Source organism: Mustela erminea, chromosome 8 (assembly GCF_009829155.1).
Source record: "Mustela erminea isolate mMusErm1 chromosome 8, mMusErm1.Pri, whole genome shotgun sequence".
Classification (NCBI taxonomy): domain Eukaryota; kingdom Metazoa; phylum Chordata; class Mammalia; order Carnivora; family Mustelidae; genus Mustela; species Mustela erminea.
Genome location: NC_045621.1, coordinates 11,023,298 through 11,048,865, shown reverse-complemented (window position 1 = coordinate 11,048,865; position 25,568 = coordinate 11,023,298). Strand labels below are relative to the sequence as shown.

The 25,568-nt window shown below is 39.4% G+C and overlaps 1 protein-coding gene across 9 annotated transcripts in view; it reads left to right on the top strand.

The window, feature by feature from the left end:
- SATB2 (SATB homeobox 2) overlaps positions 1-23,991 on the top strand; it is a 198,631-nt gene extending 174,640 nt beyond the window's left edge. For all 9 annotated transcript variants that reach the window (XM_032354415.1, XM_032354413.1, XM_032354414.1 and 6 more), the window contains one exon: positions 20,805-23,991. In XM_032354415.1, the coding sequence (XP_032210306.1) occupies positions 20,805-21,266 (462 nt within the window). In that variant the 3' untranslated portion in view covers positions 21,267-23,991. The remainder of the gene's footprint in view (positions 1-20,804) is intronic.
- The last annotated feature ends 1,577 nt before the right edge of the window (positions 23,992-25,568 follow it).

Below are 25,568 nucleotides of genomic sequence, written 5' to 3'. Positions count from 1 at the left end.
GGTTCGGAAAGTGACAGGTAAGTCGGGCCAGGCAAATGAATTCCACTGAGCAAGTCTGGGTGGCAGGAGGCAGATGGGTGTCGCGTTCCATAGCAGACTTGGGGTGCGCGGGATAAAACTTAAACTGGCTCACAGGCACTGATTGTTCAATTTTCAGGAATTTTGAAAGGCAGTTGTTAAACCCTCAGTAGAATGGCACTGGCCGTGGTGGGAGTATTCACACTACAAAAATTGCAAATGATCCATTCGGGGCTTTTTTCTCTAGAGAATCAGTTGTTGCGCATTTACCAGGCTCAACACTGAAAAGACTCCAGGTAACTTTTTTTCCCAAGCCCTGTGGATATCCATATACTTATTTCTCATAAAGACATGCCAAAAACAATTGTAGGAAAAGAAAGGTGTTTCTAGAACTGAATGGCTGGTTGGTTGTATGTAGCTCGCCTGATCACCCAGACACAGGAAGTAGTTTATCATTTTTTTTTTTTTTTTCAGAAAATAGTTCATTTAAGCAGTCCTTGCTTCTACTCTCTCCCCTTCATATTCTTCCTTAGTTTAAATTTATTTTTTCGTATTCAAGGAAGCTTATTTTTCTTCGTGAATATATAATAGTTGAGACTAACTGGAATATCTTGTTAGACTCATTTTGCAGAATCAAAACCACGCAGCACAATGAATCCCTAGTCTGATTTCCTGGTGCTGAACACCCTACAGGTTTGAGGTAGGAAAAAGGACAAGTTACTTTAACATGGTTACTTTCTTAGCTATGATAAACTGAATCCTTTATTCCACAGTAAGAAGTCACTTGTTTTTTTAAAAGGTATTCTAATCTCAGGGAGCAAAAACCTATGACGTGTATTCCTAAAGAAATACATGTGGCTATGGAGAGATCTTCTTATTTCTTTTGTGATCTAAATGAACAGAATATGCTGACGTGAGCACATACTATATAGATACGAAATCTAAATGCAAATGATTTTTCAAATAAAGTTTTCCTCATTTTAGTTTTTGGACAATTCATGTCAACAGTGTACTCAATAGTGTGGTAATGGAAGAGTCGAAAGGGCTTGTGGGCCGGTGTCACTATTTCCACGTAAGGCACGACTGAAAGATATCCTTCTAAGAGAAATCCTCATTGGAGCTTGTGCATGGGACACGAAAGCCTCGCAAAGAGGTAGAACTAAAACAGTTAAATGGGTGTGCTCTACATGAATACAGCACTTACTTAGTAATGAAAGGAGAGAAGCAAATGGATGAATTCTTTGGCTTGTAAGACATACTCTGGATGAGATGCGCCAGAGTGCGCTGTCGATGACTCTTTTTGCTGTATCTTCACATTAGAGCGACTCATGTACCAGGGGAGAAGTTTTCTTGCCATTTTATTTGCAAGGAACGAACCCATTTCTTTCAAGCTCCCAGAGCAGACACATTAGAGATAGCATGCTGTGCTGGGATGATCTCTACACACTTGTGTATATGAAGCAGGGCTGTGCAGGACACTGCCAACATGCACGGGCATCTGCGTTCTGTGTCGCCGTGACTTACAGAACGTGTGCGGACTGAGCTCCCATCTTAGGCGTCCTCCTCTGCATTTGCAGCATTTCAAAGACTAGTCTGAAACATCTTGGCACAGATGGGAAAAGCAGAGTTGCTTTATAAGCTCCAGAACTACAAAGACACAGATCTAACATATGATATTAATAAATAGCTTGGATTGGGGAGGGGGCGCCGGGGGTAAAAAATTAGATTATTTATTTAGAAAGTTGAAAGTCTTCATTTGTGATCATTACTCTGTTCTTGAAAGGAAATAGGTGCTGGGTTTTGTGTTTTGTTTTTTTCTCCTATCCTCACGTTTCCCTTCTCCCTCTTCCTCATGTTTTGAATTAAAATCCAAAGACGGCTGAGAGGGTGTATATAAAACTGCGAGAAAGATGTGGTAAATCATGGCAGGGGGCTGGGATCTCACAGACATGGTGGTGTCAGGAACTAAAGACCAAAGGCGAATCCTCGGCTTCCAATGGATTTACTTGAAATCCCTCACCTTGTAGCGTATCATGGATAATAGCATATCATGGATAATTACATTTTTACAAACGGTAGAGAAAATCATTTTGACACACACATAGTATTTTCCAGCCAGACCAGCTTTTCAATCTTTTACAGCTTTCATGCATTAAGGCTCATATTTTCTTTGTTTATTTTTAAAATATTATCATTAATAATAGGTTGGTTCTGTGGTCAGCCTCCGAGTAGAAGACACTGAGGAAGACCCCTTTTCCCCTATTGCCCCAAGCCAAACATTTGATACCTTTTCCTTTGTAGAAGTTTGTGCTACTCATGTTTTTCATTAAGAAAGTTATGGCAACCAAATTTTCATGGAGATTTTTAGGAGCTTTGGTCATTTTTCAGCTTATTGCTATGTGTAATAGAATGAATTATGTTTAGTGACAAATCACTGAAAGGAAGAAAAAAAAAAACAGAAAAAAAGTCATAGAAGAAATACTGTCATCGATTTCTTTGCCGCTGCTCTGCAGTGGAGTGGATTCTGACGGGGTAACCCTGGAAAAGGTCGTCCCTGTCAGCCACTCGGCTGCATCAAAATTCCAGAGCCCAGAAAAAATTGGGGGACAATATTTTCTTAACCCTTTCTGATCAAGTGTGGTATTTCATTTTGAAAATGAAGTTAATTCCCCCGAGGCCTTTGAAACTTTAATAATACACAATAAATAAAAATCATATCTAATAACTCAATGGTTTCATTTGGCACCATCATCATCTCCTAGATGTACGGCAACCACGGAAACATAAATACTCGCAGGCCTCGAGCGCCCAGTTTCTATTTGCTAAATAAACTTGGCTTGCTTTAAATTCCTCTGTGTGCAGTCATTAATACAATCCACTTTGACAGCATTTAATTAAAGTGCTTTTCTCTATTAAATTCATTAAAAGTCCCCCACCCCCGCCCCCGTGTATAACTGCTTTCCAGATGCTGAGTGGCAGGGACCTATGAGCCCCACTTTAAATAACTTCTCATTTCTCTTTGTAAAGTGTTTATTACATTCAATTTAGAAACTGTTAAATATGGCTTAGAAAGAAAGTCAGATTCTAGGACATGGTCGCCATCCCTTTAGCAGTTCTTGGAAAAATAAATGTTAGCTTAACGCATCTGAATAAGCATTTATTATCTGAATATTTTTCTTATAGTCTGTCAACGCTCCAAGGTGTTTAAGCTGGGACGTAATAAAGATACGATTTTCCTATCAGGGTTGGGGAATTTGCATGAGTTCTAAGCAGGTACTTGGCTTCAGTATCTTTGCCTGCAGATTCAGGGGGAGTGAGCGTAACACTCCAGTATTAATAGATTATTGACAGTTTAATGTCTTGGCACCTACTTAGCCCATGCAGTATAATAACCAGGAAGCTGTCTGATATGAAAGCAGTCAATACCATTTTCAATCAAAACCTTTCAGTTAATTGCTGGTTGACCTTAGAGATTTCCTTTAGGCAGTGCCGTCTGTAGTTTAGACCAAAAGGACCATATTGATTTGTAGAGTTTATTCAGAGATGATTATTTAATACCCGTTGCTCCAGTATATGTGGTAAATTTTGCCTTTTCTGGGTCTACCAAATGAATTGTCTTTTTGGCAGTGCTTTTCACAAATATTCCCTTTACCAGCTCCACTTTGAAAATACCTCATTAAATCTGTTCTCTTCTCAGAAATAGAAAGTTGGGAATCTTGAGGGAACACATGATCAAGTGTTTTAATATGATAATAGAATTTTCATACAATTTTTTGTTCAGTCTGGCATTACAGTTCCAACAGAGAACCTGACAAAGCTAACAAGCGATACTTTTAGTAGGGGTGGTCCTATAATACCTTACACACACACATACACACACACACACACTATACCTGACAACAGAAACGTTCTTTAATGCCACATGCTTGTTGGTCTCCTTAAGTGTCAGTGCAATGGCTTATATTTAGCTTCTAGATTTTCTGTATTTCCATGGTTTATTTAGTTTTAGTTGCATATTCTTAATCTTTTTTTTTTTTTAAAGATTTTATTTATTTATTTGAGAGAGTGAGAGAGAGCATGAGAGGGGAGAAGGTCAGAGGGAGAAGCAGACTCCCCGTGTTGCTGGGAGCCCAATGTGGGACTCGATCCCTGGACTCCAGGATCATGACCTGAGCCGAAGGCAGTGGCTTAACCAACTGAGCCACTCAGGTGTCCCTAGTTGAATATTATTTTTTTTTTAAGATTTTATTTATTTATATGAGAGAGAGAATGAGGAGAAGGTCAGAGAGAGAAGCAGACACCCCATGGAGCTGGGAGCCCGATGCGGGACTCGATCCCGGGACTCTGGGATCATGACCTGAGCCAAAGGCAGTCGTCCGACCAACTGAGCCACCCAGGCGTCCCCCTAGTTGAATATTCTTAAAAACAAATTTTAACCAAGTCTAAATGAGCTACCAATGCAGACAGGAAATAGCAAAGGCAATTCGTGGCCTTACCTTTAAACCATTTTGCATTCTTTTGGATTGTGTGGTGTTGGAACTACAGAGATTGAATCAAAGTGGGGACAAAAAATAAAGACTTTGAATTAATTTTGTTACTTTCCTTTTTTGGCAGGTTTCTGCATGCGTGGGTTAATGTCATTCATTATACTCCAAAGAGAAACAATTTTGGTGTTTAATATTTGTTTTAGAAAAGGCCTATAGTGCTTTGTAGATAGCATTTTGTAGAGAGACCACAGTCTTTCACATTTCACTCAGTTGGGAGCCATTTTGTCTCAGGCTTTTCTTGTGACACAGGTGATCCATTTTGAAGCAAATGTATCTAGTTTTTGTATATTCTTTTTTTAAAGGGTCCCTTTCTTTGTCTTATGTGGATTCTGTCATTGTTATTTGCTGTTTTTCTATTTTGCCTGCAGCAACTTTTCTTTTTGTTCTAGAAACTGCGTAGGCCTTTTGAGCTCTGTTGAGGGTAGAAATATTTCAACCAACTGGGGACGGGGAGAGCAAAGCAAACTGATGAATGTGTCAGTTTTTATCCCTGAGAACAGTAACCCCCTAATGGTATATCTCTGAACGTCGGAGGATTTGGGGGGAATTAAGAACTGTGTAAGCCCCGGTATGGTATTGTTAGGAAAGTGTATGTGTGAATTTAACATGTTACTACAAACCGTTATAATTCAACTCTGTTCAGTAACAAGTGTATTTTGTAAGAAGCACCTACGTGAACTTTCCACTTTTCCCTTTAGAGCTATTAGATGTGTTCTGAATATTAAGAAGTCTTTGGGTTTGTAGCATATAACTACTACCAATACAGAAGAATTCTGGAAATTTTAGGATAAACTGCTCTCTCAAAACATAGTGCCCGAACCCTGTGCTGTGTGGAGATGAAGGTAACACAGAAACTACTCCTGAGGGCACCTGGGTGGCTCAGTGGGTTAAAGCTCTGCCTTCAGCTCAGGTCATGATCCCATGGTCCTGGGATCGAGCCCCACATTGGGCTCTCTGCTTGGCAGGGAGCCTGCTTCCTCCTCTCTCTCTCTGCTAGCCTCTCTGCCTGCTTGTGATATCTCTCTGTCAAATAAAAATAAAAATTAAAAAAAAAAAAAAGAAACTACTCCTGAGAAGCACACGGATTCATGGAGAAACAGGTATGAGGACAGGCGACTGCTGTACAGGATGTAAGTGCAGACGCAGAGAAACACAAATGAGGGACATGTTTGCCCACGACCTGGTGAGCAGGAGAACCTGGAAGACTTCCAGGAAGTGGTGCTGCTCAGGGTCCCTTGCAGAATTCCTCAGTAGAGGAGCTTCCTGGGTCCAGGAGACAGCAGAAGTGAGGGCACAGAGGTCAGAGGGACAAAACAGCCGGAGAGTAGGGCTCCAGCTTTAGAGCACTGCCCAGAAGGCAGGGGTTGGAGAACAAGCACAGGGACAAAAGCTCGAGTCAGGTCTCAGGGTCTTCTTGGGTATGAGAGAGGCCTCGGCCCATCTTAAGGCCACTGAAGGCCTTTGGCAAGATGCTCTGTTGGCCATGGCAGAGGCCTGTTGGGAGGAAGTTGTAGTAATTCAGACAAGAGAGATTATCATGAACAGAATAACAGTAATGGGGTATATAGGAAGAAGGGAAAATTAATCCAAGAAAAATGTGTTTAGAAAAGCCACAGACAAAACTGGACTTGCTTTGTGACTCTGGGTAGATAAGGATGTCACATGACTGGCCTCCTGGAAATAAAACAGTTCGTTCACAGCTTGGAGACTGGAATCTTTCTTGAGGGGAACGGAGTTGCCAATCTAGTTACCTCATCCCAGAGAATTAGGAACTGAGATTTCTCTTCCCAGTGACCATCCCTGGTACTCAGGGAGCAGATTTGTTTTCTTGAGGAAAGCACTGTCTAAATAAGCGAGCCTGGTCCCATTGGCTTTCCAGCTCTCACCCTGTGTACTTACCGCAGAGTTCAGAAGCTAAGGTTTCCCCATACCTGGTTTCAGTTAGTAAGGTCATTAATGTGGAGGATGCAAAACCTGTGTCCACATAATGAACCAGAAGTGGTTTAGAGTTTAAAAGGGTATTCTAGAATTAACCTTTGGGGAGTTTTACCTCACATCATTAAATTTTTCCATATTCTCCTTCTTTTGAAAGAAAATGATACCAAGGCAAGCCAGTCTCTGATGAAATTAAATGAAGTTGAAAAGTAACGGTTACGTTCGACATGCTCTCACTTGACACCTTTTCATTGGTAAACCACTAGGAATCTTCCCTAGAGATCAGTGGCCTCTACCTCACAGTCTGAGGAGAAAACCCCTCTTTGATCATTTGACTTTGTTTACCCAGTTGGGACGTCAGGGTATAATAAACCATAATATGTCAGTGGTGTGGTAATCCTAGATATTTTGTCTTTTACCAGAATAGTTGATTATAATGCACTGCTTAAGATTTGCTTTCTATAAAAGGAATATTTGTACTTTTATGTGTTTGATTCTCACAGTACAGTTTTCTCAAGTCCTGTTATTAAGTGGTTACGTCCAGAAAGGGAAAAATATGCTGAGGTAGTATTTTATTGGCGAGCATCTAATATTTTCACTAACCATAACTGTCAGATTGTTCTGACTTCTGAGTGCCCCAACTGTAAAAATTATACAGAAAATGTGGCCTATCCTGGGATTCTGAATAGCCCATGTCAGGCCTCAAGCCCATGGGTTACCTTCTCTCTTCTTTCTCCGCCCAAGTAGAGAATATAATCCATACCCCCTTTCTCCATTAGTAATCTAAACCCACTTCTTTAAGGAACTTGGAAAACAACATAACTGCAGTGGCACTAGTTGTGTTAACACATAAATACTATCACAATTATGGGGATTTTTTTTTTTTTATGTTAAACTGAGTCTTGGCTGAACTTTATCAGGAAGAGTATCTCTTTTGTATACCAGCAATTTTTGACAAGATTGGGTATTTGCTTTTTAAAAATGGTACACAAAGATAGAAAAAGGAAGAATCCCTTTATAACCCACTCAGAATTAATATTTAGGAGAGGAACTTCTCCATGATGCATCCGGATCTTCCCTAACTTCTTCGTCTTCACTTTCGTCTCTACACTTGAAACACTGAATAGCATCCTCTGACGTTCTTAGTGTCATTTTTATATTTTAATTAGATGTTCATTCACATGAACATGAATGTGTGTTTTAAACTTACATTGAAACAGAACATATTTTTGTATTTTTCCCCATTTACCAGCTAAACAGCGGTAAGCATGTTTGTGACGTGTTAGTCTCGGGTGTATGATTCGGGGGTCAGAGCTCAATCTCATAGATTCACTTCCTCCTCTGACAAATAAATGCACTGGCGGCCTTTGGCATTGTGAGACTAGTTTGTTATTGTTTTTAAGAAACAAGAAGTCCAAAGGGTAGGAAGCGCTTTGATGATACCCTAATTATAGGAGTTAAAGAACTAGAGAACTTTGACATAGGACTACCAAGGCACATTAGACGATCTGTGTATAAATCGGGGAGAGTAAGGGTTTATTTCACTGCTGTAGAAGCAGCTTGAATCACTCTGGAGCTTTACCTTAGGAATCATGACGGAAGTCTTCATGGACACAGTTCTTGGCTGGCCACATGATGTCTGTTCTTACAAAATGTATCTGTTCTCTTACTTCCGTTTAACTTAACATGTTTTCACTTAAAAGGAATCAAAACTCTGCCCTGGTTAAACCTATTGGATGATATTTATTTATCAGAAGTAGTTGCTGTATTCTTTTCTTTTAAGCTTGGTTGGTTCTTTTAATACCATTATGAATTCCTGGTACTCAAGGCATCCTAACTTTTTACCCTTTTCATTCAGTTACCCTGGTGTCTTTCAGGTGTTTTAAGAGCTTTTCTTTCATTCATGCTGGTGCAAAAGCCACTCTTTTCTTGATTATACCAATGAGACAAATCATGTGTTCATTTAAAAACCAGAATCCCGGATCTGGTCATGTCTGTCTTACTCTTATCTCACTTTAACTCAAATATAAGGTCCCTAAAGACATTTTGATAATACCTGTACCTTGAATCTGGGCCTTACTCCGTGAATTTTTCAGCTTAACTTTGTGATTTGAGAAGACATTGGGAAAGGTCCCTAAAGACATTTTGATAATACCTGTACCTTGAATCTGGGCCTTACTCCGTGAATTTTTCAGCTTAACTTTGTGATTTGAGAAGACATTGGGAAAGGCAGTGGAGGTGTATGGGAACAGGGAAGAAATGAATGCTCGGGGGGTCAGGCAAATGAGAGTGGGGTTTGGGAGATGGTTTCCCAGGCAGAAGGACACATGGTCATGGCCTGGACCATCCTGAAGAGTTTATTTTCCCTGGATTCTCTCATGGATTATGTCTGTCACATTTGTGGAATGTTTTTGGTCATGTTAGGCCCTTGATGGTCAAATACATTAATTTAACAGATGATGCTGATGGAGGGAAAGGTATAATTACCATTAGGTTCCAGATATGTCCATGTTTTGTCTTTCTTGGATTCTGCCAGGAGAGATTTTGTTTTGTTTTGTTTTGTTCTATTTGTTTTTTAATGTGGCATGGTACCTGTTTGAATGAGACACAGTCATCTTGAACCTGCTTAATTTCCCGTTGGTCAGCTCATCTCCTTATATCGGAAAAGCAGCTCACCCAGCCACCCCCGTCCACAGTGTTTGCAGATTCTTGCCACACCCAATAGTCGGATTAATGACCACAACATTCTTTTTTTGCCCTCCACACCGTACCAAAGTTGTTGGTATAGTTGTTCTCAATTTGTTACCAAAGAGGAAATGATATAAGCCAAAGGCTGTTTTAAGAACTATGCTTCCTCCATCCCCTAAGTTTATTTTAACAGATTATTGTGTCACAGTGTTTTTATGCTTTTATCTTTGACCAAAGTGTTTATTTTGAGAAACAATTATTAAACTGCATTAAAAACATACACGATGTTCCAATACCATCTTGGTTACAATATTAAAGGAAACTCAAGACGAAGGCTGGATGAAATTGAACACATATTTCCATGTCAGACTTCCTACCATTTTGCTTGTTTGTATTGATTTCTCCTGACATGCTCTTCTTTTATTGAGCACTACTCTTTTTTAATTTTTTTCTTATTCTCCCTCTCTCTCTCTCTCTCTCTCTTTTTTTCTTTTAAATCCCCTTCCTAGAACTGTATGTGCTAAGAGCAATTGTAAAAGGAGACCAACTTATATTAAACCTGCCTGGAGTCAAAATGTAATCTAACACCTGTAGAGTGCAATTTGTCATTGCTTCATGGATACTTGTTTTTTGTTGTTGTTGTTTGTTTGTTTTGGTGTTTTTTTTTTTGTTTGTTTGTTTTTAATAACAGATTTCCTGAGTTTTGACCTTAGGATACTGTATAATCCAAAAAAAGCAACGAAACTAAACCAGGGTTTTTAATAAGTCTTATAATAGAGTTAGGATGTGAAATTACATCTGTTAAGAGTCAACTCAAGTAACATCATTTGAAGTTAGAAACAGTGCTGAGTTGTTTATCTAGGAGAATGTTTTGCCTACGAAAATTCAAGAGATCAATCATAATGCACATTTAATTTTTCTTATGTTCATTCTCCAAGACCTTCCTTGGTGATTTGGCACAAGTAAGGATTTTTTAACTGAGGGGGCATTCTGCATTTTCTATTAAATGTTTTGTTTTCATTAGGAGAAAGACAGAGTTATCTATTGAGCATAATTCATGTAGTGGAGAGTTTTCAAACTTTTTGGTCTCACTATCCCCTTTCAGTCTTACTATTGAGGACTCCAGTAATAATGTATCTATCAATATTGGCCACATTAAAAATTAATTATGAGAATGTTTTAAATGTTTATTAATTTTTAAAATAATTGCAAATAACATATGTAAATATTACATCTTTATGAAAAATAACTGTATTTCCAAAACAAAAAAAATGAGAAGAGTTACCATTTTTTATATATATATTCTTGCAAATATTTTAAATATTTGGCTTAATGGATGAGAACTAGATTCTCATAATCGCTTCTGCATGTAATCTGATACAATATGTGGCTTTGGTTGGAGTAAAAGAAATTCAAGTCTCACATAGACAAGTGATTAGGAAAGGGAGGAATATTTTAATAGCCTTTCCAGGTAATTGTGATATTTTTCTTTATTACTACAGAAGAACCTTGCAAATAGTAGTTTCGTAAAAGTTAGTTGCAAAGTGGAATCAAAGTCGTACTGATAAACTTGCATGCTTTATAATTCATTGGTCTGCCTTGCACTTTGAATGGATCTTTTACCTATACGTAATTTTGTAATATCATGCATTGGTCATTTGGAAAATACTGATTTACTGAGTGATGTGGATCTTCCAAATGCTAACACATTTCATTGTATGACTTCATTCATTCATTTATTATTTTAAAGATTTATTTATTTGAGAGAGGGTACAAGCAGGGGGAAGGGCAGACGGGGGGAGAGAGAGAGAGAATCTCAAGCAGACTCCCCACTGAGCACAGAGCCTGACACAGGACTCAGTCTCAGGACCCTTAGATCTTGACCCGAGCCAAAATCAAGAGTCGACCCTCAACGACTGAGCCACCCAGGCACCCCCATTGTATGACATATTTAAAAATTTGGGGGCACCTGGCCCAGGTCATGATCTCAAGGTCCTGGGTTTGAGACCCACATCGGGCTCCCTGCTTAGTGGGAAGCCTGCTTCTCCCTCTCCTTTTGCCTGCTGCTCCCCTGCTGGTGCACGCACGCGCGCTCTCTCTCTCTCTGTCAAATAAATGAATAAAATCTTAAAATATAAATAAATAAATAATTTAAAAGATGAAAAAAAAATTTTTTTTTTGTTAAATTAACCACCATTATCATCAGGAGAGTCTTTTAAGTATTGGGGAGCTGTTAAGCACATAGCAGCACCTCCATGTTTTTCAAAATTTTAATTTTTCACTGGGAGGATCAAATTTTATCATTGGCAAAAATACTCTCAGATTATTTTCTTCGGAGTGGCAGACTCACTTCACTTTTATGAAAATGTCTGTCGGATATCTAAGTCCAAATAACCATAATTTGTTTGTCTGTTAGTTGTTCTTTCAAGTAAAAATGAGATTCCATGACGAAGGTGGCTAGATCAGCTTGCAGATCAGAGAATCACACAAGCACGCGTCTCAGGACCGCCATCTCCCGCAGCATCCCATGCAGGGGCTTTATGTGCACTTCCCATTTCCTCACAGACTTTTAAAAAGAGGTATACTCAAGGGTTGAGTTTAATATAATTAATCATCTATTACTGCATCGTCAAGGACAGTCTTGAATGAAAGTGGCATTTTTACTGGGCGCACGTGGCCGTGAAGAGTACAGCTACCAGCGCGGTTTGGTGCCACTGACTTCATTTATTTTCACAGGCCAGCGGTTTTCCCACCGTTGCTTCTGTGCCATCGGTATACATTTCAGCATGGCCCAAAAGGCAAATACTGTCTTAGTTTTGCCGTGAAAATAGTTTTGGTGTTCTAGAGCTCTTGACAGGGAATCAGGGTTTCCATGGGGGTCCATGGACCGCATTTCGAGAACCACTGATAAAGTGTGTGTTGCTAAAAGGATCCCAGGCTGCGCATATAGAAGGTGTCACCTTGAACGGGTCTATGACTATGAGATATAATTCCATGTGACAGATGCTTAAAAGGCAACTTCTCTGTGTTAGGGGCCATGTTAAAGAACAAAGATGTATGTAGCGTACGAGTGAAAGGAATAGGGAAACTTACTGGTAGACCTCCCCATCTTTGGAGTAGAAAAGAAAAACAGATCTCTGAATTTGTTGCTAATTTTTGTAATAAGCCTAACTGATAGAAAAATACAGGAGGCATTATACTACCGATTCTTAAATCCTCGTTGCGTTTTTTCACGGTAGTTATTACTTACAGAAGTCTTGCTTATGAGGAGAACTCTCCTAAGTCCTGAGCTTGCAGTATCTCACGGGATCCTCATCGGACTGGAAGGAAGATTTTACGGATTAACAAGCTCTGTGGCTCAAAGTAGCTAGCTCAGAATTGCAAGGCTAGTAAGCAGATGTGCTTTTCAGGGTGGAGACTGGACTCGAAGCCAAAATTCTGTGACCCCAAAACTCCTCATAGCTTACATGCCGTGCCGTTAATATATGGGTTATATGGTGCCCTTAGTTTTTTAAAAATAAATGATTAAAAAAATCATATTTGCTTTCAGATATCCAGTAGATATACGTTCCTATGAGTGACAGTTTATTTACTTTTTAAACATAGTTTTACTAAAATGTAATAATAACAAGTTGTGCAAAACAAGCGTAATAACTGGACTGAAAATACAGAAGAAAGAATATGGAATTAATCCAGTAGAGCAGAACAAAGACGTACTGACCACTTACTGTGTGCCAGACATATGGTGTGCCAGTACGCAGCTCGCAGTCCAGTGAGTGAGATCGATATATAATGGTTACCTTAATATTTATATCAATTAGCAACCATTAATGCGAAGTTCTTCCCACTGAATTTTGAGCCCAAATTAATTGTCTTAAATGCTGATTTGGTGGAAAACGGAATATTGGGGGTAGAACTAGATTGCTAAAACCTAAATATCTCAGTTACATGATATTTTATATAGAATGTATTTTTAAATGGCACCATTCACTCATTTATTTATTTAACAAAGTCTCACTGAATTATACACAGGGGCTCTTCGGTTGTTCCAACCAATTGTTCTCATTGCCTGTTAAATATATTTTCTCAGGACTCTTAGCTGAAGAATGCTTTTCTTTTGTGGATCAACTCTTTTACATTCTGTTGTTGTAGATGAGGTAAATTAAACAAGTAAAAATAATTCCAGTATTAATGCAAAATAAAGGCAGACAAAGGTCATCTTGTCCATGTTCTCATCGCTGGCTGGTGAGTGGCACCGGTTCAGGACCCGAAGCTCTGGGTGAAGCTCCGTCCTCTGGGTTAGGCTTGTCACAGAGATGTGGATGCGTCCACCTGGGAAAACTTTTGTTTTAACCTATTACTGGATCAGGCACCCTCTACAGTCACCTTTCTAATAATTTCTCATTTTCTCTGTATAAAATAGACCACAAAGTCTTGGCTTATTATAAGTAATCCAGTTCACCCCATAATGATACAGTGAATTATATACTTTCCTGAACTTAATCATTCAAGATCTCGCTTCCTCCCCTGCAGGCAAAAACCATTACACTTTACACATGGCTCCCAGCTGGTTTTCATTGAGGCCTTCAAAATCTATTTGAACCCTGAGAGGTTTAAGAAGAGCTGCTTTATCTTTCTTAGTCGACTTTTGTCATGGTACCATTTTGTCCTTGTGTTTTCAAAAAATGTCCAGTTTTGAAGGCAGAGAAACAGCATGGGCCCGTATTATGGCTGTGCTTTGTCACCGGGCAAGGAAGTTTGAGGTTTTGTTTTGAAGTTGATGCGTCTTTTGAATATATTTACGACTCTTATTTCTTTGTCACTGTTGTTATGTCCTTTTATATATTTAAATATCATATTTTGGCCCAAAGAGATTTCAGCAAGTAAATAAGGAATTTATTAGACTTTTAACTTTCTATTTGTTGATGTCCTATCCATAACTTATTTATCAACATTTAATTGTTGGTGATAAGACTACTTATTAGAAACCTTTGTAAATTAATAGGTCCCGTTATAATAGAAACTCCATAAATATTTGATAAACCGACAGTTCTTTTTCTCCTTTAACTAGGGTTGATTGTCTTCAACATATTTCCTTTCAGACATGATAAGCACGTCTGATGAAGAAGGCAGCCATCAGTTAAATGTAAATTAACTGTTCTCTTGAGGATAGAAGTATCAGTGCATTCTTCTGCACTGGTTGTTGTTATAATAGTGTTGCTCTTTGGGACGGTCTCTTGAAAATCCAGTAATATATTGAGTTTTTCTTACTTAGTATGTGGCTATATGAACATCTCTCTTCTCTTTAGCAATAGTGGTGGTTTCAAGCCCTACTACATTTGTGGCTAAATCAGAATATGATTGCAGTTCACTGAAGGCTTTCTATCACCTTGACAGTAGAACGCCAGGGTCTGGCCCTGGCGACCTTCCACTCATCATTTCTCTCTGGCACAGGGCTGTTCCCCACTACTTCCTGTCATGGTGAAAATGTGCTGTCCCATATGGTATTGCACAGTGTGGCAATCGAGCACATGAAATGTGGCTTGTTTTGCTTCTAGTTTTAATTAATTTAACAAAATGCAAGTAGCCCCACGTGCCTAGTGGCTGTAGCACCTCAACGTGCCGCCTTCCTTGATGTTCTTCAAATATATCGAATATATTCCTCCCTACCGTGCTACGGTTTCCTTTGCCTGGAATGTTCTTCTTCATGGCTTGTCCCTGGCTTCCTTCAGACCTTTGCTCACGTGCAGCCTCCTTAAGGAGCCTTCCTTGAGTCACCGTATCTAAAGTGAATTTCACTCTCCCCAGTTCCCCTCCTTTTGCGTTACTCAATTTTTTGCTTATAGTATTTATTACTACTTGGCATTTAATTTATGTCTGTCATCTCAAAGTCTAGAGAGTTTGTTCAGTTTTCTTATGTAATCTCACTAACAGAAGGCAGGGGAACATGAATGCTCAAGGGCATGGGATTTCAAATCAGACAGACATGTTTTGGAAACTAGTTCTACTTTTAAGCTATATGGCCTCATACAGATTACCTCTACCCTCTCTGAACTCCAGTTTTCTCATCATAAAATAGGGCAAAAATAATCTGCCTGCAGGATTACTGTGAAAATAAATAAAATTAGGTAAAATTAATGTATTTTTAGCAGTTAGGCCAGTGTTCAGCTCATGAACTTCACACAAATGCTACCATCTACCTTCTATTGCTCCTACCACTGCTGTTATTCTCGAAGATCCTCAGCTATTCCTGTGCTATGAACACTGATTGTCATATTGAAAAATCGACAAGAGAAGCTATGAAATAGAACTCTCTGTAGAAATTACCAGAGATGAATAGTTAACTAATTTAAGTTCAGTTGTGATGGAAGAAAAATCTATACCAAAATAGAGCTAGAATGAATGATCAGGCTTGTTTGCAAAGGTCAAAAGTGAAGGGATGGATGGCTATCTTTACAGAAGGATATATTCCATCATTTGGGGAAATCACGTGAAGAGAGATGGTGGGCGTTAGGAATAGAAAGGGTCAACTACTGGGTCCGTTTTGAAAAAAGAGGGGAAAGGATGAAGCTGGAAAGTTTGTGGACTTGGGCAGTTTCTTTTACTTCAATATCTGGGAAGATGCTCTGTTCACAATCTTAACTCAAGAAAAGTCCCAGAAAACAGTAAATCTAGTTGTGTGAAGAAAGAACTCATTAGAAAAGAACATGTATCTCGATTCATTTGGCAGATCATTCTCTGTCTTGGTTGAAGTAATTGTAAATTTTTTGGTTTAAAGAAAAAAAAAATCAGCCACAAAATAGATGTCTGAATTATCACATGAGCTGAGGAACAGGACGACCTCTTGGCCCATCCAGCAGGAATCAATGGCCTGGCCTCTCACTTAAGTTACTCAGGGAATGTGGAGGGGACAGGAAGCAGACTTGATTCATCTAGTGAACCAACAAGAAATTTGAGCATCTCTGAGAAATTCAAACAGAAAAACTAGAATTCAGTTAAATGGGAGTTCAGAAACCTGTCCTATGAAGATGAGGCTAGAAGAGTTGACATTATATATTCAAGATATAAGAAAATGAAGAAAAGTTCCTGCCATTTAGACGGGAGGGTTTTAAGACGGGGTTGCATTGATCATCCTTTCTCAGAAAGATGGTTTTATAAGCATTAGGCTTTACTCTATAATTCCTTGATTGTCATAATAAAAAGCCACTGCAGTTGGTTAGTGAGAAAATCTATGTCGTGATTTTTTTCCCTTTTTTTTTTCTTTCTTTCTTAAAAATTGTCAACAGACGATAAACAACTTTCTGCCTGGGTGGCTCAGCCGGTTAAGTGTCTGCCTTTGGTTCAGGTCATGATCTCAGGGTCCTGGGATGGAGCCCTGCATTGAGCTCTCCCTTCAATGGCAAGTTTGCTTCTCCCCTCCCTCTGGGATCTCTCTTGCTTTCACTCTTTCTCGAATAAAAAAAATATAATCTTAAAAAAATAAAAGAAAAAGAAAAAAGAAAAGACCTTGGAGGGAATGAAGCTAGCTGGGACAGAACTTAGGGCACCTTTTGGTTTCAGGTCTTAAACGCCTATTGTAGTTGAAAGGGAATGACAGCCAGTGTGTCCATGTGACTGAAAAAACTCAGGCCCTTTTGCAGACTTGTAAGGCGGTTTCACTTTAGAGCTGCCTGTTTTGTCATTCTCGATTTTGACGGCTCTCTACTTATCGGCTTGAAGATGCTCAAAATGTCACTTACGCTTCTTCCTATAAATATTGTCATGCCACCCAACTCACTGTACAATATCATCTGACCAGAAATAAAACATTTCTCTTTGTAGATCGTTTCTGTTGCTCTTGGTTTTCCGAGAACCATCTCCTCTTCTGTGATGGGCGGTGACATTACTGTCCCTCGGAAACCCACTTTCTCACACTGACAGGTCACCGTGTTTATAATTTCCAAGGTAAAGGGTTTTCTTGAGGTGCTGCCTATTCCAGGTTCCCTCTCTCTCTCTCTCTCTCTCTCTTTTTAAGATTTTGTTTATTTATTTGAGAGAACGCATGAGCAGGGGGAGGGCAGAGGGAGAGGGACAAGCAGACTCCATGCTAAGCAGGGAGCCTGATGCGGGACGCAATCCCAGGACTCTGGGATCATGACCTGAGTGGAGGGCAGATATTTAGCCAACTGAGCCACCCAGGTGCCCTCCAGAGTATTCTTGATCCAAATACCACCTTACTGAGGAACCATGAGGATTGAGTAAACCAGTCTGGGTAAAGTTGTTAGCCAGGCCTGGCCCAGCGTAAGCGTCCAGTAAGTGGCCGTTCTTACTGTTGTTGCCCTGCTGTTTCATGTGTGGCTTCCCTGCTTCCGTGTGTTGGCAAAGCAAGAGTCTGTGAAAGGAAAGGTGAGGGCGGCCAGTTGGTTGGACCTAGGAGAAGAACAAACCCTATCATGCAGAAAGATTATAGTAACTTCAAAGTCTAGTTTTGGAAAATCTCTTTAAATCTAACCAGTGCAAAATGGAAAACCCCTAAAGAACCAATCTAATTATTTAACTAAATGGAACCATTATGCTGACTTTTACTACAGAAGGCAAGCATAATTTAGAAAATGGGGCATTTTAATTCTCTTTTGTTTTCCAATTAACGCAATTGCTCTAATAGGAGGTACTCGTGCTTGAGTATATAGGTTCTTTGAGTACATATTTCATATATAATTTCAGTGCCTCTCTCTCTTTCTCACCAAAAAAACAAAATCCTCACCTGTTGACATAGGGATTCATTTATTACAATGGTCAGGCTGCCCAGATTATGACCTCAGAGCAAATATCTTCTGCCATCAAAGTGCCCTGAACAGGCCCGTAGCACAACTCTACGTTCCCTTCCGGCTATAATTAGGATGTTGAAGTAACAGAGCTCTCAGATTTTTGCTGATGCCAGCTTACCACAGCAGACCACATGAATTTACTCTTAGTTGAAAGTAGTAAAGAAAATGCCAAGAACATTCACTTTAATTGGTCAACAGTATATGGACCTTTAGTGCCCCTGTTTGATGGCCCTGTGTTTCACATTTCTTTCCGCCACCGCCTTCAGCTCATTATGATAGATATTCTTATTCGCACTTGATTATTCTTTGTATTATTATTTTGATTGTTACGTGATTGCTAATTATCATTTGAAAAGTTTCGTCCTCTTCTGCTTGTTCTTACTTTATTTAGGTAACGATCTCATGTGCCCTAATATTTTCTAAATTCCATATAACAGACTGACGTTTTCACATTGGTAAGGAATTGTATTCTCATCAGATGGTCCCTGAGACTGGAAGAGGTGGCGGAATTTTTTTTTCTTAGATGCTTGCTTTGATGTTGCTATTTCACAGCCAAAAAGAGAAAATGGGTCTTGTGGGTAGCGTGTGATGGTGGTCGTTATAGGGATGGGAATGGGGACACACCATTGACTCTGTAATGTAAATAGATGTGTTTTCTTCTGTACCAGTGGGATCGATTTCCCCCTGGACTCTGGAAGATGTGTGCTTTGTTGCTCTAACATGAAAGAGACTGCATAAAATAGGAGAGAATGGTAAAAAGAGAAATGTAGGTTTTTTAAAATGTGAACTCAACTATGCTTAAAGGCTCTGGGAGGACCCAAAAAGTAAGGCACTGATGTGAGACTAGGAAATGTGGTCCTTGTCTTTGGAGTTGACATAATGCTATTTACTATGGACCATCACAGAAACCTTTTAATTATGTACTATTGCTGCTGGTTTTGTAAAGTGTGACTAGTGGCTGAGGCTCCTTTCCGGGATCCTCTCTCCTCACCATGAAGACCAGCTCACGTAGGCCCATGATGGGAGCAGGAGCAAGCTGTTAGGACAGTCTCCTCCAGAGAGCTTTCTCTCTCTCATCAAATTGAAGAGGCTCTTAAATAAATATTAAAATGGGAAATTACTTCCTGCAGAGAGATGATGTTGAAGAAGCATTTAATGAAGACCAAGCATAAGCTTGCCCAACTAGGGTCGCCTGACAGAAATGGAAACAGTTCAGTTACGGGTTTGGTGTCCTTTATTCAAGGAAGACAGTCCGGAGTTGGGAGGATGTGGCACCTCACAAACAGTGGAACACTATGCCTGAAGGACTTGGGGCAAGATCAGGTTTCATGGATCATTACAAGTGACAACACAAACAGGGCACAGGTGGCCAGGGTTGCACACCTGACCTTATTTAGAAAGGTCAAAGAACAAGAAGGTGTGGAGCCCTGAACTGGCTTGGTGTTTGGGGATTGGCTGACAGGAAGTCCTGTGCTTCTGGTCAAGGGGTGCCATTACAGGAACTGGAAAGTTCAGCCTGCTGATACGGTGCCATGGGTAAGAGCAGCTCTGTCTTGGGTCTAGAAATTTATGTAAACACTAGAGGCTTTTTCTGTTTTGTTTAGTTTTCCTTTTTTAGTAAGTGGGGAATATGTAGGGCTAAAAAAGAAATTTAAGTTAATTACAACAACTAGAAAACTTGAACAATTAAGGATTAAAAAACAGAAATTAGGGAGTGTGTGCAAAACAGAATATTAATAGTTTGTGGTGATATTGAGGTCCACCTATGTGAGTTTAAAATAGCCATTTAAAATTTTTCATTTAAGAAAAATGTTATATCTTTAAATTAATTTGGAAATCTATGTATTTTAAAAAAAACATTATTGAAGGATCAATATCAGGGCTGAAAGAAAATAAAAGTTCTTCCTAATTTTATGAAGTATTGATTTTCTGACTGGAATACCAACTAATTCTCTGTTCCACTCTTAAGGGTAATTATGAGGCTGATGGTAATAATTACTATCATTTCTTGGATGTTAGCCCTAAGCTTGAGGTGGATAAACTATGGCCCATGGCCAAATCCAATCCACCACCTGTTTTTGTAAATAAAGTTTTATTGGAACACAGCCACGCTCATTTGCTTATATATTACTTATGGCTGCTTTCACACTACAAAAAGAGAGTTGAGTCATTGCAACAGAGACGGTATGGCCCTGCAAAACCTACAATATTTACTATATGGCCTTTTACTGAGAAAGTTTGTCAACCTCTGATTTAAGGTAAGCACTATTCATTGCATATACTATGTTACTTAATTCTTACAACATCTCTAGGAAGTCAGTGTCTTATCCTTCTTTTATAGATGATGAAATTGAGGTTTAAAGATGTTAGTGCCTGATACAGGGACTCGCAATTAAGTGGAAGATTCTGGACTTGAACCCGTGAGGTCTGATTGTAGAGCCTTCACTGTGAGTTCCATTTCTTTGCACTCAGGCTTTAGAGAGGTGGTGTGATCACCCTGGTTAACCCTGGGGAAGGCTCTGGAGCCAGACTGAACGCCAATGACCGGGGACAACAAACTTAACTTCTTTGTGCCTCAGGATATAAATGTCCGCGCACCTTACTGTTATTAACCTCTGGTTTTGTAAATGAGATTCTGAATCTCCAGAAATTCTTTCAAGTTTGCCAGAGACCTGAATTTACAAATGACTACAGCACTGCAGTCCGAAGGTAGACAGGCCACACAGGCTTCAGAGGGATGACGGCTTCTGAAAGGTGAAATCCTGAGTCGAATGTTCAATTTTTTTTTCTTCTTAATTTTAATGATCAGGTCCTGCACCGACAGCAGTCTCAGCCGGCCAAGGAGAGCTCCCCGCCCAGAGAAGAAGCTCCTCCCCCACCTCCTCCCACGGAAGACAGTTGTGCCAAAAAGCCCCGTTCTCGCACAAAGATCTCCCTGGAAGCCCTGGGGATCCTCCAAAGCTTTATCCATGATGTGGGCCTGTACCCTGATCAGGAAGCCATCCACACGCTTTCTGCGCAGCTGGATCTCCCCAAGCACACCATCATCAAGTTCTTCCAGAACCAGCGGTATCACGTGAAGCATCACGGGAAGCTCAAGGAGCACCTGGGCTCCGCGGTGGACGTGGCCGAGTATAAGGACGAGGAGCTGCTGACGGAGTCCGAGGAGAACGACAGCGAGGAAGGCTCAGAGGAGATGTACAAAGTGGAGGCCGAGGAGGAAAATGCCGAAAAGAGCAAGGCCGCGCCTGCTGAAATTGACCAGAGATAATGTGAACTCCTACCAGGCCAAGCAAGACGTCGGTCCAAGGATTTTCTGTTTTAATTTCTTTAAAAACATTTTCTTCCTTTTTTTTTTTTTTTTTTTGGTTTATTTTATCTTATTTTTGTCTTTTTTTTTTTTTTTTTTTGTGTGTTTTGTTTTTCTTACCTTTTTTGACATTTCTTTTGTTGCACAGGATACACCTATAGACTGAATAAGTTCAGTATTTCCGAATCAGACATCGCCTTGGCAAAGACACTCAAGTGTTACACTTTTACAATTGACTGGATCATAATAATTATAATCACAGGAGACTCTGCCTTCATTATCCTTGCACTTAGGGAAGTGACATCAGGCAAGTTCCAGGATGAGAAGATCTACGAAATAAATGAAGGAAGCTACAAGTGTGTGTGTATATGTATATGTATATATCTATATATTTACATATATATATTAAATTGCATGGGACAGAGAACTTTACAATCCGAAAGAATAGACTGTGAAATGAGTTCTTAAAGAAGAGACTTGTTTATGTATTAAAAAAAAAAAAAAAAAAAAAAAAAAAAAAACCACTTCACAGTGAGTCGCTTTGGCTTTTTGATAAACTGCGGCCTGCTCTCAGGGTGGGGTGACTATTTTTGAATTCCTATTTATTTTCTGTGTTCGTCCCTGATTTTTTTTTTTTTTTAATTCTATGGCTTCCTATCTGGCAGCTTGATGGGTAATTTTTGAGGTATGTATTTAACAAAATAAATCAACACTGCCAAAAAGAAAGAAGAAAGTAAAGTGGAAAAGAAATCAGGGCACCTTAAAATGATACAAGTCAAATTGCTCTTATAAGACACAATGCACACTTAAAATGACTCGATATGTTCCGTTACTCAACTTGTCATTCCTGTAGTGAACAGATGCATTTCTGTGGAATTCCAAATGAATAAAACTGTAATTCAGTACAGAGAAAACTTGTCCTTTAAGTGCAGTCTTGATAAAATGACATTTTGACGTTGGACGTATGGAATTCATAGTACAAGCCACGTTTTATTGTGAAACTTATTTACCTGTCCGTGGCTTCAGATTTTAAAATGAATAAGCCTGCTCATTTTAAAGTTGTTTGTTGTTGCTGTTTTCTCTTTTTTTTTCTTTCTTTCTCTCTCTCTTTTTTTTTTTTTAAATAGAAAATAGTTCAATGTAATGTTAAGTTAGAAAAGAAGTCGCTGCCCACTTAAAGGGGTTCCCTCTCCCATAAACCTCCATCCTTCCGTCTCCCAAAAGATGTTTCTTAATTTCTCTTTCACTTGGGGCTTCCTCTTCTTCGTACACATTCCATCCATCTCACCAAACGTCTGTGGTCCCTGCTGTCATGCCTCCTCCCTTCCCCAGTATGGCAGCCTGAACAAGAACCCGTTTTCGAATCATTGTGCAGCTCCAGGCAGTAGAGTAAGCGAAGCGATTTCAGTTGGAATCACCTGCTCGTCATAAACGAAAACATCTTCTCAGTTACCTACATAGCGATGACCTTACGTAAAGCAGAACTAATACCGACTGGCTGTGCAGCGGAACGAGCATTAAAGCCGCAGTCTGCTATGGGTCTCCAGACCTCCTGCGGCTTCCTCTCAGAAGCATCAATAGCATTACTTCCCACTTCTCCTTAGAGTAATTGCAAGAGGTGACCTCACCTTCGGGACCCGATCCCTGCTTCGCGCGGCCATCAAACAGTCCCATCCGGTTGGATTTTTTTGGAGTTGTGCTCTCATGCAACCTTGTCAAAGACCTCATGCAATATCACTTTGAAAGTTATTTTCTGTTTACTACACAAACATTGTAATATAACTGTTAATACTATTTATATATTTGAAAGGTATAAAAGGTAGGAGTTAAAAAAAAAAACCTCTATGTGTAGATATTAACTCAGAACTTACACTATACAGGGAGAAGACATGTTGCAATACAAGCTAATTCTAGCTGCTCAGTAACCTCTGGAGGTTTGAAAGGGACATTTTCCTGTACTTTTTCAGATAACGATGTCGAAACATTCTCTTGACGCGAGCGTCACGTACCTTTGCAAAAGGATGGTGGTTTGCAGTTAAGGCCTGGGCCCGTCCTTCTGCTTCTGTAGTATGCTGCAGCTTTAATCCGAAAGTCCACGCTTGCTGCTTGCTGATCTCCGAGTTACTCTTTCCAAATTGTCTTCTTACACTGTTGCTGAAGGTCACTCTGTACACGTAATGGAAACTGATTTTGCCAAGCTCTTACAAGGTGGTTCATCTATCGATGGCATCCGCATTTGGTATCTTTTACACTTCAACCAAAAATTTATTAGGTATTTTTCAATGCTAAGTCTTGCCTTTTATTTTTTAATTTCACTGCCGAGTTTGCAGTGATTCTAAGTGAATCTGTGGGCATTTTAGCCTGTGGTCTTGCCAGATCTTTGCGAATTACAATGCATATATGTCTATTTATTCAATATCTGTCATATAATATCTATTTGGAAGAAGAAACTTTCTCTTGTAGTGCCTCTTGACAAAGCACAATTTCCCGCCTTTTTTTTTTTTTTTGTGAAATGAAAAAAACAAATTGTGTTTTATTGCGGTATCAACAATGTGAATAAGGATTAACATATTGTAAATGTTCTTTTTTCCATGTAAATCAACTATCTTTGTTATCACTAAGTGATAATTAATTTTTAACTTATGTGCATTGTTAGGCTGTTAGAATTTTTTGGTTGTTAAAATAAAACGCATTCAATAAATATGACTTCGTTTGTCAAGTATTTTACTGGGCATTGCTTTCTTTCCCATTTAATTTTTCATGTGGAGTGAGACCCGGTGATTGTCAGAAAGAGCCTGCCTGCTCCCTTATTTTAGAAATAAGGGAGCAGCACCCACAATTACAGATGTTTGCGTCCTGTACGAGGCATGGAGTTAATTGTACGTGTGAATGCGTGTGCATCCCTGTGTGTTTGGAAACGCACGCGTGCTCACATTCTGGAGCTGGCAACCCGGAAAGCCATTGCGCCAACGTTTTGTCGTATACAAACAAAACTCAAATGTATAAAGATATATTTATGGGCTTGCTTCTTTATTTTTCTAGTGAATATTTTCTGTTTATAATTAAAAACCCACAAATGACTGCGTGTCAGGAAACTTTTGGAGCACATATGTCCATGGTTAATGGACATAATAAAAGTCTTTTATATTTAGAGCTGGGGTACCATCATGTGTGCATAGAGGAATGCCGGGAGGATTGATGTATCTGAGAAATGTGTGAAAATGATTTTTTAGAAAGTGCTTACAATGGAAAAAATTGCTCAAAAGACTAAAGTTAATAAGGAAGGAGCTAGTGCTTAGCTTCAGAACTGGCAAAGAGAAAGTCAATTAAAAAGTGATTTTATTTTCTTTTGATATTGTAAATTGTCTTGCGTGTGTGTGTGTGTGTGTGTGTGTGTGTGTGTTTTGCATTTGCTTGACATACAGATGTGATTTTTCTTTCCTTTCTTCCTTAGTTTGACTTGCCTTTTTTTTTAGTTAACAGCTCACAGACCATGTAGATAGGTTTTAAGGACAGTTTGTGAATCCTGGATATTTCCAGGAAAGCAGATGGCCTCAAAGCACAGAGTTCTGAAGGTTTTTAAGGAAAAATTAGAGGCTCAAGACAAAGCAAAACACAGTATTTATGCAGATGTAAATGAATTCTGCGTTGGGGTTAAAGACTTGGGAAGAATGCCTTGTGTAAGATAACCGACTTTTAGCACAAATAACTTCTACACGCACGAGGCTGTGTTTTTACGGGTCCTGCTTCACCACAGGTGACAAAGTCAAGAGTGCGAGGCTCTGCCCACAGACGGGTTGTGCCAGAAGGGCTTCTGCCAGAAGGCCGTCTCTGTGCGAGCAACTTCCATTTCCAAGGAGTGAGAGGTTTCTTGACTCTGTGTTAAGTTCTCCTGTTAACATCTGAGAGCCATCACTCCGTTGGTTGAGTTTTTGTCTTTTTAAAGTTTTTCTTAGAGGAGATCTTTTCCTTTACACCGTTGTTTCCCTTTCTATAAAGATTTAAACAAAGATTTAAAAGTCCCTACATTTTTTTCTAAAGGCCCATCATGGCACAATGAAACAGTAAACGTTTATTAAACATGTACTCTGTGTCAGATGATTTGCTAGGAACTGAGGTGACAAGGGGAAAATATATGACTTGATGTTCTCCCTTCAAGGAGAACTTATAACTTGTTGGAAAGGTTTAATATAATCCAGGAAAAGTGAACTAGTCATACAGTGGTTGTCTCCAGACAGAGAGGTATTTGTTTGGTGAATGGTA